At 41.4% G+C, this 12,130-nt stretch overlaps 1 protein-coding gene across 1 annotated transcript in view; it reads right to left on the minus strand.

The window, feature by feature from the left end:
• Positions 1–12,130, minus strand: part of TAOK1 (TAO kinase 1) — a 111,787-nt gene that overhangs the window by 61,354 nt on the left and 38,303 nt on the right. The window contains exon 4 of the mRNA XM_081109557.1: positions 245–316. Within this exon, the coding sequence (XP_080965683.1) occupies positions 245–316 (72 nt within the window). The remainder of the gene's footprint in view (positions 1–244; positions 317–12,130) is intronic.

Raw genomic sequence — 12,130 nt, forward strand, 5'->3', positions numbered from 1 at the left:
GAAAGCAGGGGGCACAAGTTGGGAGGCTTTTGGGATGCCAGTAATGCTATTTATAGTTCTAGGTCCAAGTTAAATGGGTACATTCAGTGTCTGAAAGAAAACTCACTGAGATATACACTTAATATCTGTACACTTTTCTTTATGTATGTTATACTTTTTGGAAGAAATTGCCACCTACCCCCAATTAAAAATAGTATGCCTTTCTCTAACATACCAGTAAAAATGTATATATTTCACCACCTACCTCAGTAGACTGCTTTCCACTATAAGACATTTTTTTGATAGCCACCACTTCATTGGTACGCACATCTCGTGCCTAAGGAAACAAAGAACCATTGTACATTAACAGATTAAATCTGAGCAATCATTTTTCTCAGAATAAAAGCATTTATAAACTATCATGTCAAAAAAAACATAAACATTGTTTTTTAAAGAACATTAAAAATAGTAACTCTGTAACAAAAATGTATCAAATTAGCTGATACTTTAGAAGAAAAAACAGGTTTATCTTTGAGTAATCTAGTTAAGAGGAAAAATATAAAAATGTGAATAGAACTATAAACAAAGAGACAAAACAAGACTAGTATATACAAGCCTATGCTAATAAATTTTGAAATCTCAATGAAATGAACAATTTTCTAGTTAAGAATAAATTACCAAAACTGATCTAAAGAAAATGTAAGCAAAACAAACAATAGTGGCAGACTGTAAAGAATACCAATGAATTATAGTTAAGATAGTTTTGAGTGGAAAACAGTTTTACCAGGGAAACTTTCCAGGACATAAGGGGGGAAGAAAGGGGAGAGGAAAGCTATGCTATTAATTTTATGAAGCCAGTATAATCCAATAACTAAAACTTAACAGCACAAAATAGAAAGTTGGGTACCAATTTCATTTTTAAATATAGACAAAAAAATTCTAAATAAAACTTTAAAGCCAAATATTACAGGACATTAAAAGAAACTTTCATTTGGATAAAATCCTATATAATAAAACCCTAATATGCAAATTGACCAGACAGCCGGCGGAACAACCAGTCTCTACGACGCACACTGACCAACAGGGGGCAGATGCTCAGTGCATGAGCTGCCCCTGGCGGTCAGTGTGCTCCCACAGGGGGAGCGCCTCTTAGCCAGAAGCTAGGCTCATGGTTGGCGAGCGCAGCAGTGGTGACAGGAGCCTCTCCCACCTCCGCTGCAGGCGGGCAGTAAGGAGCGAGGGGGTCCCAGACTATGAGAGGGATGTCTGACTGCCGGCTTAGGCCCAATCCCTGCTATAAAAATTACATTTCTTTGATTATAGTATACTAGAGGCCCAGTGAACGAATTTTGTGCACTCGGGGAGGGGGGGGTCCCCCTCAGCCTAGCCTGCACCCTCTCACAGTCCAGGAGTCCTTGGGGGATGTCTGACTGATGGCTTAGGCCCATTCCCCATGGAGAACGGGCCTAAGCTGGCAGTCGAACATCCTTAGCGCTGCTGCAGAGGCAGGAGAGGTTCCCGCCACCGCTGCTGTGCTCGCCAGCCGTAAGCCCGGCTCAGGGCTTCTGGCTGAGCAGCGCTCCACCTGTGGGAGTGCACTGACCACCAATGGGCAGCTCCTGCATTGAGCGTCTTCCCCCTGGTGGTCAGTGCACGCAATAGCGACCGGTCGTTCCGCTGTTCGGTCAATTTGCATATTAGCCTTTTATTATATAGGATACCTAAATAGAGTTGATTAAAAAAAAAAAAAAAAAGACACTCTGTTAAGTGGATCCTGGGAACAACTACCAACAGTACAATTTCAATGACAAGTGGAGTGGTTAACACGTTAAGTACCCTGTCAGTCACCAGTGACTGACACTATATTTTCCGTCCGGAAGACAAAACAGGTTGGGCGCTTAATGTGTTAATGGAAACTTGCACCACTTATTATAAAGGGTGAAGTGGATCTATCCATCTAAGTCCTGCTTGAATATGAATTTATTTTTCCAAAATGTTCTCTGGTTATCTATCTGTAAGACACTTCATTTTTTAAAAAAAGTTCTTTATTAATCATCTCATATAAAATTTGCACAATCACTACAGATAAAGTCCCTAAATCAGGGGTTCTCAACCTGTGGGTCGCAACCCCTTTGGGGGTCGAACGACCCTTTCACAGGGATCGCCTATGACCATCGGAAAACACAACAATTCCTCAACCTTTCTTTGTCTCTCATTACACTGGCAGAATATACTGTGGTATTTTATAGAATGCTACTAAATTTGTGCTTCTCTTACTTTTCTTTAAGATTAGATTCTGATTTTTCATCCCCAGCCAAAATACTACAAAAGTGATAGTATATCCTCTTCAGGGTATCACAGCTGGAGGTATACAAGGTCTGTCTGTTCTCATTGGTGTTACTAATTTTCATCACCACTCAAGGTGTTTTCTGGGTGTTTTTTCCCCAGTGTACATAGTTATAGTTACTACTCCTACCTTGTATCTAAGAAGCCATCTGTGGAAAGATACTTTTAAATGTAAATGTCCTGCTCATCAAACTTTCCCCCTAAACTTGGCAACCAATGAAGAATCGAGCCCAAAACAATCTTCACTATGATGATTACAAAATGGTATTTGCCAACTCTGCCATTCCCTTCACATTTATCAGTCAGCATTCTGCTATAAGGAAAAAGCCCCCTTTTCATCCATCCATCCCTCATCTATCATGGAAATCATGAATTCCTTTTTAATTTGATGGGTTATAATCCATTACTATCTTTAGATTGATGCTCAGACTGTTCCAGATTTGGACAGTGAGAGGAGCCCCTTCAAACTGGGTCCAGTATCCATTTGACAGACCCCTTCTTTTTTTTTTTTTTTAAGTACTTTTTAAACTTACTGTCACAAGATGTCCTAAGGCTTATCTTTTATGTTCCCTGCCCCCACAAGAGAATAAGCCATTCCTCCAAGGAGCTCTTGTTCCTTTCAGTGAGAAATTCAAGACCTGAGTGCTAAGCTGGGTGTCACTGTAACTACAATCTTGCAGCAGATAGAGTTAATTAATTAGTTATTAGTTCCTCTAATTCCTATCCAATCCCATAGGGTTCTTTCTTACCTTCCCTGATTCCATATTTCTATCAGTGGATTTAGGCTATAACAATTATTTCCCTTAGTCCTGATACATTTAAGAAAAGGCATTCCTATTATTATTTTTTTAAATATATTTTTGTTGATTTCAGAGAGAGGGAAGGGGAGATAAGAATAGAAACATAAATGATGAGAGAGAAAGAATCATTGATTGGCTGCCTCCTGCACATCCTACACTAGGGGATTGAGCCCACAACCCTGGCATGTGCCCTGACTAAGAATTGAACCGTGATCTCCTGGTTCATAGGTTGATGCTCAAACACTGAGTCACGCCAACTCAAGGTGTTTTCTGGGTGTTTTTTTCCCCCAATATACATAGTTATAGTTACTGCTCCTACCTTGTATCTAAGAAGCCATCTGCGGAAAGATACTTTTAAATGTAAATATCCTCTATTCTTGTTATATATGTATATTTGTGTGTGTGTGTGTGTGTGTGTGAGAGAGAGAGAGACAGAGAGAGAGATTCCTACTGATACTTCCAATTCCAATCCAACACCACAGGGTTATTTCCAGCCTTCCCACTTTCCTTATTTACAAATAAGGAATTTGCTTCTTTCTTAGGCAGTAAGAAAATGGATTCGCACTATCTACAATACATTTACATATTTATTCAAATCATATATATATCATCTACACTAATAAAAGAGAAACATGGTAATTGGCGTACTACCGATACCCTTCCCATTGGCTAATCCCCCTGTCACTCACAGAGTAGGGCCGAGATATGCAAATTAACTGGCAGCCAAGATGGCGGCCGGCAGCCAGGCAGCTGATGCGAACAGGGAGGCTTGCTTGCTTCAGTGACGGAGAACTCCAAAGTTCCCCGCCTGACTTGCTGGCCTCTCAGCTGCAACTCTAAGCAACTATGTTGCGAATATAGAAGCTAAAAAAACCCCAGAAACCTGCTTTACTCAGCGGGGCTTAAGTCAGCCGGACCGCAACATTGTATCAAATGCAGACGGTAAACAAAGGCCAGAAATCTGTTTTCAGCAGCCGAGGCCTCAGAGCTAAAGCGGGCCCAGAATAAAAAAAAGAAAAAAGAAAAAAAGGAGCGGTTGGGAGCTTCAGTCCCAGCCTGAAAACAGCCCTCAGCCCCTCAGCCAGACTGGCCAGGCACCCCAGTGGGGACCCCCACCCTGAAGGGTGTGTGACCAGCTGCAAACAGCCATCATCCCCTCACCCAGACTGGCCAGGCACCCCAGTGGGGACCTCCACCCTGAAGGGTGTGTGACCAGCTGCAAACAGCCCTCATCCCCTCATCCAGGCTGGCCAGGCACCCCAGTGGGGATCCCCACCCTGATCCAGGACACCCTTCAGGGCAAACCAGCCAGCCCCACCCATGCACCAGGCCTCTACCCTATATAGTAAAAGGGTAATATGCCTCCCAGCACCGGGATCAGCGTGACAGGGGGTAGCGCCCAAACCCCCTGATCACCCTGCAGTTCTGTGTGTGACAGGGGGCGGGGCCCCAACCCCCCCACCCCCCATAGGCCCTGCTCTGTGTGTGACAGGGTAGAGCCATAACCTCCCCATTGGCCCTGCCCTGAGTGTGACAGTGGCGGCGCCCCAACCACCTGATTGGCCCTGCTCTGTGGGTGATAGAGGGTGGCGCCCCAACCCCCTAATCGCCCTGCGGCTCTGTGTGTGACAGGGGGCGGTGCCCCAACTCCCCTATTGGCCCTACTCTGTGAGTGACAGGGGGGAGCTCCTCAACCCCCTGATCGGCCCTGCTCTGTGCATGACAGGGGGTGGCGCCGCAACCTCCCCATCGACCCTGCCTTGAGTGTGACAGGGGGCGGTGCCCCAACCCCCTAATCGGCCCTACCCTGAGCGTGACTGAGGGTGGCATCGCAACCTCCCAATCCGCCCTGCTCTGTGCATGACAGGGGAAGGCGCCCCAGCTCCCCAATCAGCCCTGCTCTGAGCCCAACCAGGGGCTGCACCTAGGGATTGGGCCTGCCCTCTGCCACCCGGTAGCAGGCCTAAGCCAGCAGGTCGTTATCTCCCGAGGGGTCCCAGACTGCGAGAGGGCACAGGCCGGTCTGAGGGACACCCCTCCCCCCGAGTGCACAAATTTTTCTGCACCGGGTCTCTAGTATATATATGTATATATGTATGTAGTAGTTTCACAACTACCATACCATATCACTATGAAAAATAAAGTAACTAGAGTTCCTTTCATCTTTAGTCTTAGGAATATTCAGCCAAAATGTTTATTGTTTCCAAAATAACTTAAGGTTAGTTCTTTTCCTCCCACCCCCTTCTGTGTATTTATGTTACTTATAGTACAGTTGGGTTCATTAGTTTCCGTCTGTATTCCATTTGGGTTTCCTTATATAATAGCTTTTATTTTCAAATGAACACTAATGAACTTCAGTAAAATTCTTTCTGTGGTGTACACATTGAAGTCAATCACGTTTTTCTGGCAATTATTAATAAAATTACCATAAATATTCAGGTATAGGATTTTGTGTGAACTTGAGTTTTAATTTCTCTTGGATTAATTCTAGGAGTGGGAATACTGGGTCATATAATAATGGTATATTAAACGCTATTTAAAAACTGCCAAACTGTTTTCCACAATGGCAAGACCATTTTGCATCCCCACCAGTAATAATTATTTGCAATTGCTCCACATACTCCCTAGCATTAGATACTGCCTGTGCATATTTCTTTCTTTTTGTCTTTATTTTTAAGCAATTCTAATAGGTTTTTAGTGATATCTCATTGTGGTATTAATTTATTTCCCTAAGGACAAATGATATTGACCATCTTTTCATCTTTTTTGACCAACCATATTATTATTATTACTATTGTTGTTATTATTGTTATTATTTTGGTGTAGACCTTTTGCTTAATTTTTATTGGGTTACGTTCTTATCACTGAGTTTTGAAAGTCCTTTATATATTTAGATATGTTACTTGCAAATATATTCTGTCGGTCTGTAGCTTTCCTTTTCTTCTCTTAACAGTATCTTTCAGAGGGCAAAAGTTTTAAAATTTGATAAAGTTCAATTTATAAACTGTCTTTTATGGATAATGCTTTTGATATCCTACTTATGAACTCATTGCATAATACAGGGTAATAAAGATTTGATTTTTTTCTATATTTTATCCCAGAAGATTTATAGTATTATGCTTTACATTTAGAAATATGGTCCACTTTCCATTAGTTTTTGTAGAAGGCGTGAGACAAAGTTTATTTTTATGTATATGGATGTCTAGTTGCTCTGGCACTACTTATTGAAAAGAGTATCCTTTCTTCATTGGATTGTCTTTGCACCTTTATTAAAAAATCAATTTATTGGAAGAGGAGCACCAAGATCGCAGCATAGGTAAACACCTGTACTCACCACAACCACATTAAAATTACAGCTAAAATATCTAACAATCATCATTCAGAACCCCCTGAAATCTGGCTCCATGGAAGTCCTACAACTAGAGAAGTAAAGAAGAAAGTACATTAAGACCGGTAGGAGGGGCAAAGGTGGGAACCGGGCTGGTTCAACACCCACATGTGACTTTTTTTTTTTTTTTTAATTGGGACAGATATCTAGGCTGCAGAGGCCTCCTGTGAGGAGTAAGGGGTCCCAGCCCTACACTATACCCCTTAGCCCAGGGGTGGGCAAACTTTTTGACTCGAGGGCCACAATGGGTTCTTAAACTGGACCAGAGGGCCGGGACAAAAGCATGGATGGAGTGTTTGTGTGAACTAATATAAATTCAAAGTAAACATCATTACATAAAAGGGTACGGTCTTTTTTTTTTTTTTAGTTTTATTCATTTCAAACGGGCCGGATCCGGCCCGTGGGCCATAGTTTGCCCACGGCTGCCTTAGCCCCACACCAGACACCTCAGCCCAGGCTTCCAGTATCGGAAAGTGAAGTCCCCATAACTTCAGGCTGTAAAAACTAGCAGGGATTATGGCTGAGTGACACAGAGGCTACCAGAGTCCCAGCAGTTCCTCTTAAAGTGCTGGCATATGGATATACTCAGAATTGCTCCCTCTGAGCTCCAGCACTGGGGCAGCAGCTTCAGGGGATCCAGGAATGCGTGAGGAGGAACTGGATTGTCCATCATCAGAGCAAGGACTCAGGGGCAGCTTTCTCCCTGACAGGGGTGCTCACAGGGTTCACTGTTCCTATGCTAAGACCTCTCCTCATCGCAGAGCTGACTGGCAGGAGCGATATCTGAGTTTTCATTAGCCTGGCTCACACTGTTTGCTTTGCCCTGGTGATTCCGAGACCTCACCCCACCCAACTTGCAACCCCACCCAAGCTGTTTGCAGTGGTTTTTCCATATGAATGGCCTGTCCTGTCACAGGCTTCAGACTTTCCTAAAATCTTTCAAACAAGCAGCAGCTAGCATCAGTGTGCCTTATGCCTCTTAATAAGAGACCCAAGACCTGGCACTAGCAGCAGCCTGCCTTGCTTCACAGCTTGGCCTCTCCTGGGCACTTCCAAGCTGAACACAAGTAACAGCAATCGCAGATTGCTCTGTAGCTCCTCTGTAGTTGCTGTCTTTGCACCTCCTGCGAGTCCCCAAAGCCAGTGCACCCAGTAGACAGCTTCAGACCACACCAGATTACAACTCTACATATCCACGAGCAGCACACTCAAGGGGCAGACTCAGTGAGCACCAAAGCCCCACTGAAGCAAGTCCTGCTCCATAGAGGCAGTCGCAGCTGGTCCTCATTGCCAATTGGCCTGAAGGTCAATTCCTCCCAGTGACATCAACAGTAATCAAGGCTCAACTACAGCAAGACTGTGTACACAGCTCATACAGTGGTGCACCTGAAGTGCCCAGCTCAGGTAATTGGGGAGGCTGAGCCACTGGGCCCTACAGGGTACCTACTACACAAGGCCACTCTACCAATTCCAGGAGACATAGCAGTTCTACCTAATTCACAGAAACAAATACAGGAAAGCAGCCAAAATGTGGAGACAAACATGTCACAAATGAAAGAACAGAAGAAATCTCCAGAAAAAGAACTGAATGAAATAGAAGCAAACAAACTACTAAATACAGATTCAAAACAATGGTTCTAAGGATGCTCAAGGATCTTAATGAGAGCTTCAAGGAGCTTAATGAGAATTTCAAGAATCTTAGTGAGAACATCAAGGGCATCAAGAAGGACAGTCAGAAATGAAGCATACACTAAATTAAATAAAGAGTACTTTACAGGGATTCAACAGTAGAGCAAAGGATGATGAGAATCAAATCAGGGATTTGGAACATGAGGAAGCAAAAAGCATCCAATCAGAAGAGCAAAAAGAAAAAAAGAAACCAAAAATATGAAGATAACGTAAGAAACCTCTGGGACATGTTCAAGAGTACTAACATTCACATCACGGGGGTGCCAGAAGAAGGAGAGAGAGAAAGATATTGAAAATGTATTGCAATTACTTACCTACAAGGGAGCACCCATATACTGTCATCTGATTTCTTAACAGGAATTCTGCAGGCCAGAAGGGAGTGGCAAGAAATATTCAAAATGATGAGCCCTAGCTGGTTTGGCTCAGTGGATAGAGTGTTGGCCTGCGGACTCAAGGGTCCCGGGTTCGATTACGGCCAAGAGCATGTACCTTGGCTGCAAGCACACACCCAGTAGGGAGTGTGCAGGAGGCAGCTGATCAATGTTTCTCTCTCATCGATGTTTCTAACTCTCTATCCCTCTCCCTTCCTCTCTGTGAAAAGTCAATAAAATATATATTTTTTAAAAAATGATGAATAACAAGGACCTACAACCAAGATTACTCTACCTAGAAAAGCTATCATTTAGTATTGAAGGTTAGATAAAGAACTTCACAGACAAGAAAAAGATAAAGAAGTTCATCACCCCCAAACCAGTATTACATGAAATGCTGAAGGGTATTCTCTAAGAAATGGAAGAGGAAGAAAAAGAGGAAAAGAAGAGATAAAAAATATGAACAATAAAATGGCAACACATATATATCTACCAACAATGGAATCTAAAAATCCAAATGAACAAACAAGGAATCTAATGAACAAAATAAAACAATGAATAAAATAGAACCAGAAGCATGGAAACATGGAACAGACTAAAAAACCTCAGAGGGAAGGAAGGGGAGGTGGAAAGAGATTAAACAACAAATTTATATTCATATATGCATTACCTATGAGCGTAAAGTGGGGCAGGAACCGAGTGGAGGATGACAATGGGGTGGGGGGGTTATTATTGTGGTATCAGATAAACATATGTAATACTCTCAACAATAAAGATTTATTTTAAAAAGTCAATTTACTGTATTTGTGTGGGTATATGTCTACTCTATTTTGTTTAATTTATTTATGTATTTATCCTTTCAACAATATCATACTATCTTAATTGCTGCAGGTTTATAGTAAGCTGTTGTAATCAGGTAGTGAGTTCCTTAACTATTCTTTCTCAAAATTGTTTTGGCTACGTTAGTTCTTTTGCCTTTCTACAAAATGTTAAAATATGCTAGTCAATATTTATTTTAAAAGCTTGCTGGATTTTTTATTGGGAGTGCACTGAATCTATACATCAATTGGGAGAAAACTGACAGCACGACAGCACTTAGTCTTCCAATAAATATTGTGTATATATATTCACTTATTTGGGTCTTTCATTTTTTCTATCAATGTTCTATGGTTTTCAGCATATAGTCTTGTACCTTTTTGCTGAATTTATACTCAAGTGTTTCACTTTGGGTGTACTATACATAGTACTTTTAAAACATAAGAAACTCTACTTGTTCACTGCTGACATATTGAAATACAATGGATTTTTGTATATTGATCTTTTTTAAAATATATTTTTATTGATTTCAGAGAGGAAGGGACAGGGAGAGAGAGATAGAAACATCAATGATGAGAATCACTGATAGGCTGCCTCCTGCATGCCCCCTACTGGGGATCGAGCCCACAACCCCGGCATGTGCCCTTGACCGGAATCAAACCCAGGACCCTTCAGTCCAAAGGCTGACGCTCTACCACTAAGCCAAACCAGCTAGGGCTGTATACTGATGTTTTATCCTGCGACCTTATTAAACTTATTTATTAGTTCTGGGAGTCCTTTTGTAGACTGTTTGGGATTTTTCAAAGTAAACAATTAAGTTGTGTGTAACATGGTAAATATGTGGATAAGTTTAAAAACTATTCTTGCTCTTAAGATTCTTTAACATACATATGTCTGGTTAAAGTGAAAATTATGAAACTGAATGTTAGGTGTATAATTATTTAGCTGAAATACACAAAACAAGGCTAGCATAAAGAATATAGAGAAGAACCAAGATTTCTACACTTTCCTTGAAGTGATTAATACTAATAAATTAACTGAAGAGAATGGGACATTCTAGTGGAATAAGATAACAGGAGAGGAAAGAAAAATTTTTAAAAGTGTATATATACAGACAAAAATACAATGTAGGACAGAATTAAAAGAGCTATAAGTAACTAAAGAAGAGCACAACATTACATGTCATCTGTAGTCACTGCCTGAGAATAAAAGAGTAAAGACAAAATTGGCTATAGGCCTAAAGACAAATGATGCTGTCAAGAAAAGAAAGCAGTGACTAGGAAAAAAGAAAACATATATAATCATTTTGTTTCAAACCAGGATACTGTCTGTGAAGATCCTTCTGGGAACTATTTTAATGAACTAATAAGAATGATCTGAGCCCAGCCGGCATGGCTCAGTGGTTGAGCATCTATCCATGAACCAGGAGATCACGGTTCGATTCCCAGTCAGGGCACATGCCCAGGTTACTAGCTCAATCCCTAATGTGGGTGTGCAGGAGGCAGTCAATCAATGATTCGCTCTCATCATTGATGTTTCTATCTCTCCTTTCCTCTCTGAAATCAACAAAAATGTTTTTAAAAAAGAATTATCTGAAATCACAATATCAATTAATTATATGTAGATGGTCTTTCTATACTTCTTTTGTATACTTATTACTTTTTTTTTAATAACACTAAAAAATGCTATAACCATCAAAAATATAAAACTTGCGCCGAAACCGGTTTGGCTCAGTGGATAGAGTGTCGGCCTGCGGACTGGAAGGTCCCGGGTTCGATTCCAGTCACGGGCATGTGCCTGGGTTGCGGGCACATCCCCAGTGGGAGATGTGCAGGAGGCGGCTGATCGATGTTTCTTTCTCATCAATGTTTCTAACTCTATCTCTCTCCCTTCCTCTCTGTAAAAAATCAATAAAATATATTTTTTTTAAAAAAAAAACAACAACTTGCCAAGTCCCTAAAGAATTGAGGTTGGGCCGTAGCTGGTTTGGCTCAGTGGATAGAGCGTGGGCCTGCGGACTGAAGGGTCCCGGGTTCGATTCCGGTCAAGGGCATATGCGTGGGTTGCGGGCTCAATCCCCAGTAGGGGACGTGCAGGAGGCAGCCGATCAATTGATGTTTCTATCTCTCTCTCCCTCTCCCTTCCTCTCTGAAATCAGTAAAAATATACATTAAAAAAAAAAAATACAGGTTGGTAACATCTTAGAAAATTTATAAATGAAGAAAAAAACTTTCATAAAATAAATAAATGACTTCGTGCTATAATCATACAAGATCTGCCACATTTATTGGCAAGCTACCTGTTTCCCAGGCCACTGTTCTGTGGCCCATCTATTGACATCATGTTGGTTCTATTTAAGGTATTGGAAAATAAAAGAGAATGTTTATCTTCCTGGCAATCTAGATAGGGATCCTTTTAGACATCTGACTCTGGTTTCAAATACTTAAGCTACAAGTCCTTGATTAACTTTGTTGATGAGACAACCACCAGAGCTGGCTCAATTAAGAGTATTTTTAAATTTAATGCGATCCCTACTGCCAATTAATGAAAATTCAGAGATATGTTATAAGAACTATTAATCTAAAAAATTTGACAAGAGGTTCTTTCCTCCATATACACTATAGACAGACACTGCACATTTAGCCCTGTTAAAGTGAGAAGAAACATAAATACAGAAGCACACATTCATGTACATATACTCACACATGAAACACATAAACACACTCCCACATGGGTTTATT

Source organism: Myotis nattereri (genome assembly GCF_964212035.1).
Source record: "Myotis nattereri genome assembly, chromosome: 16".
Classification (NCBI taxonomy): domain Eukaryota; kingdom Metazoa; phylum Chordata; class Mammalia; order Chiroptera; family Vespertilionidae; genus Myotis; species Myotis nattereri.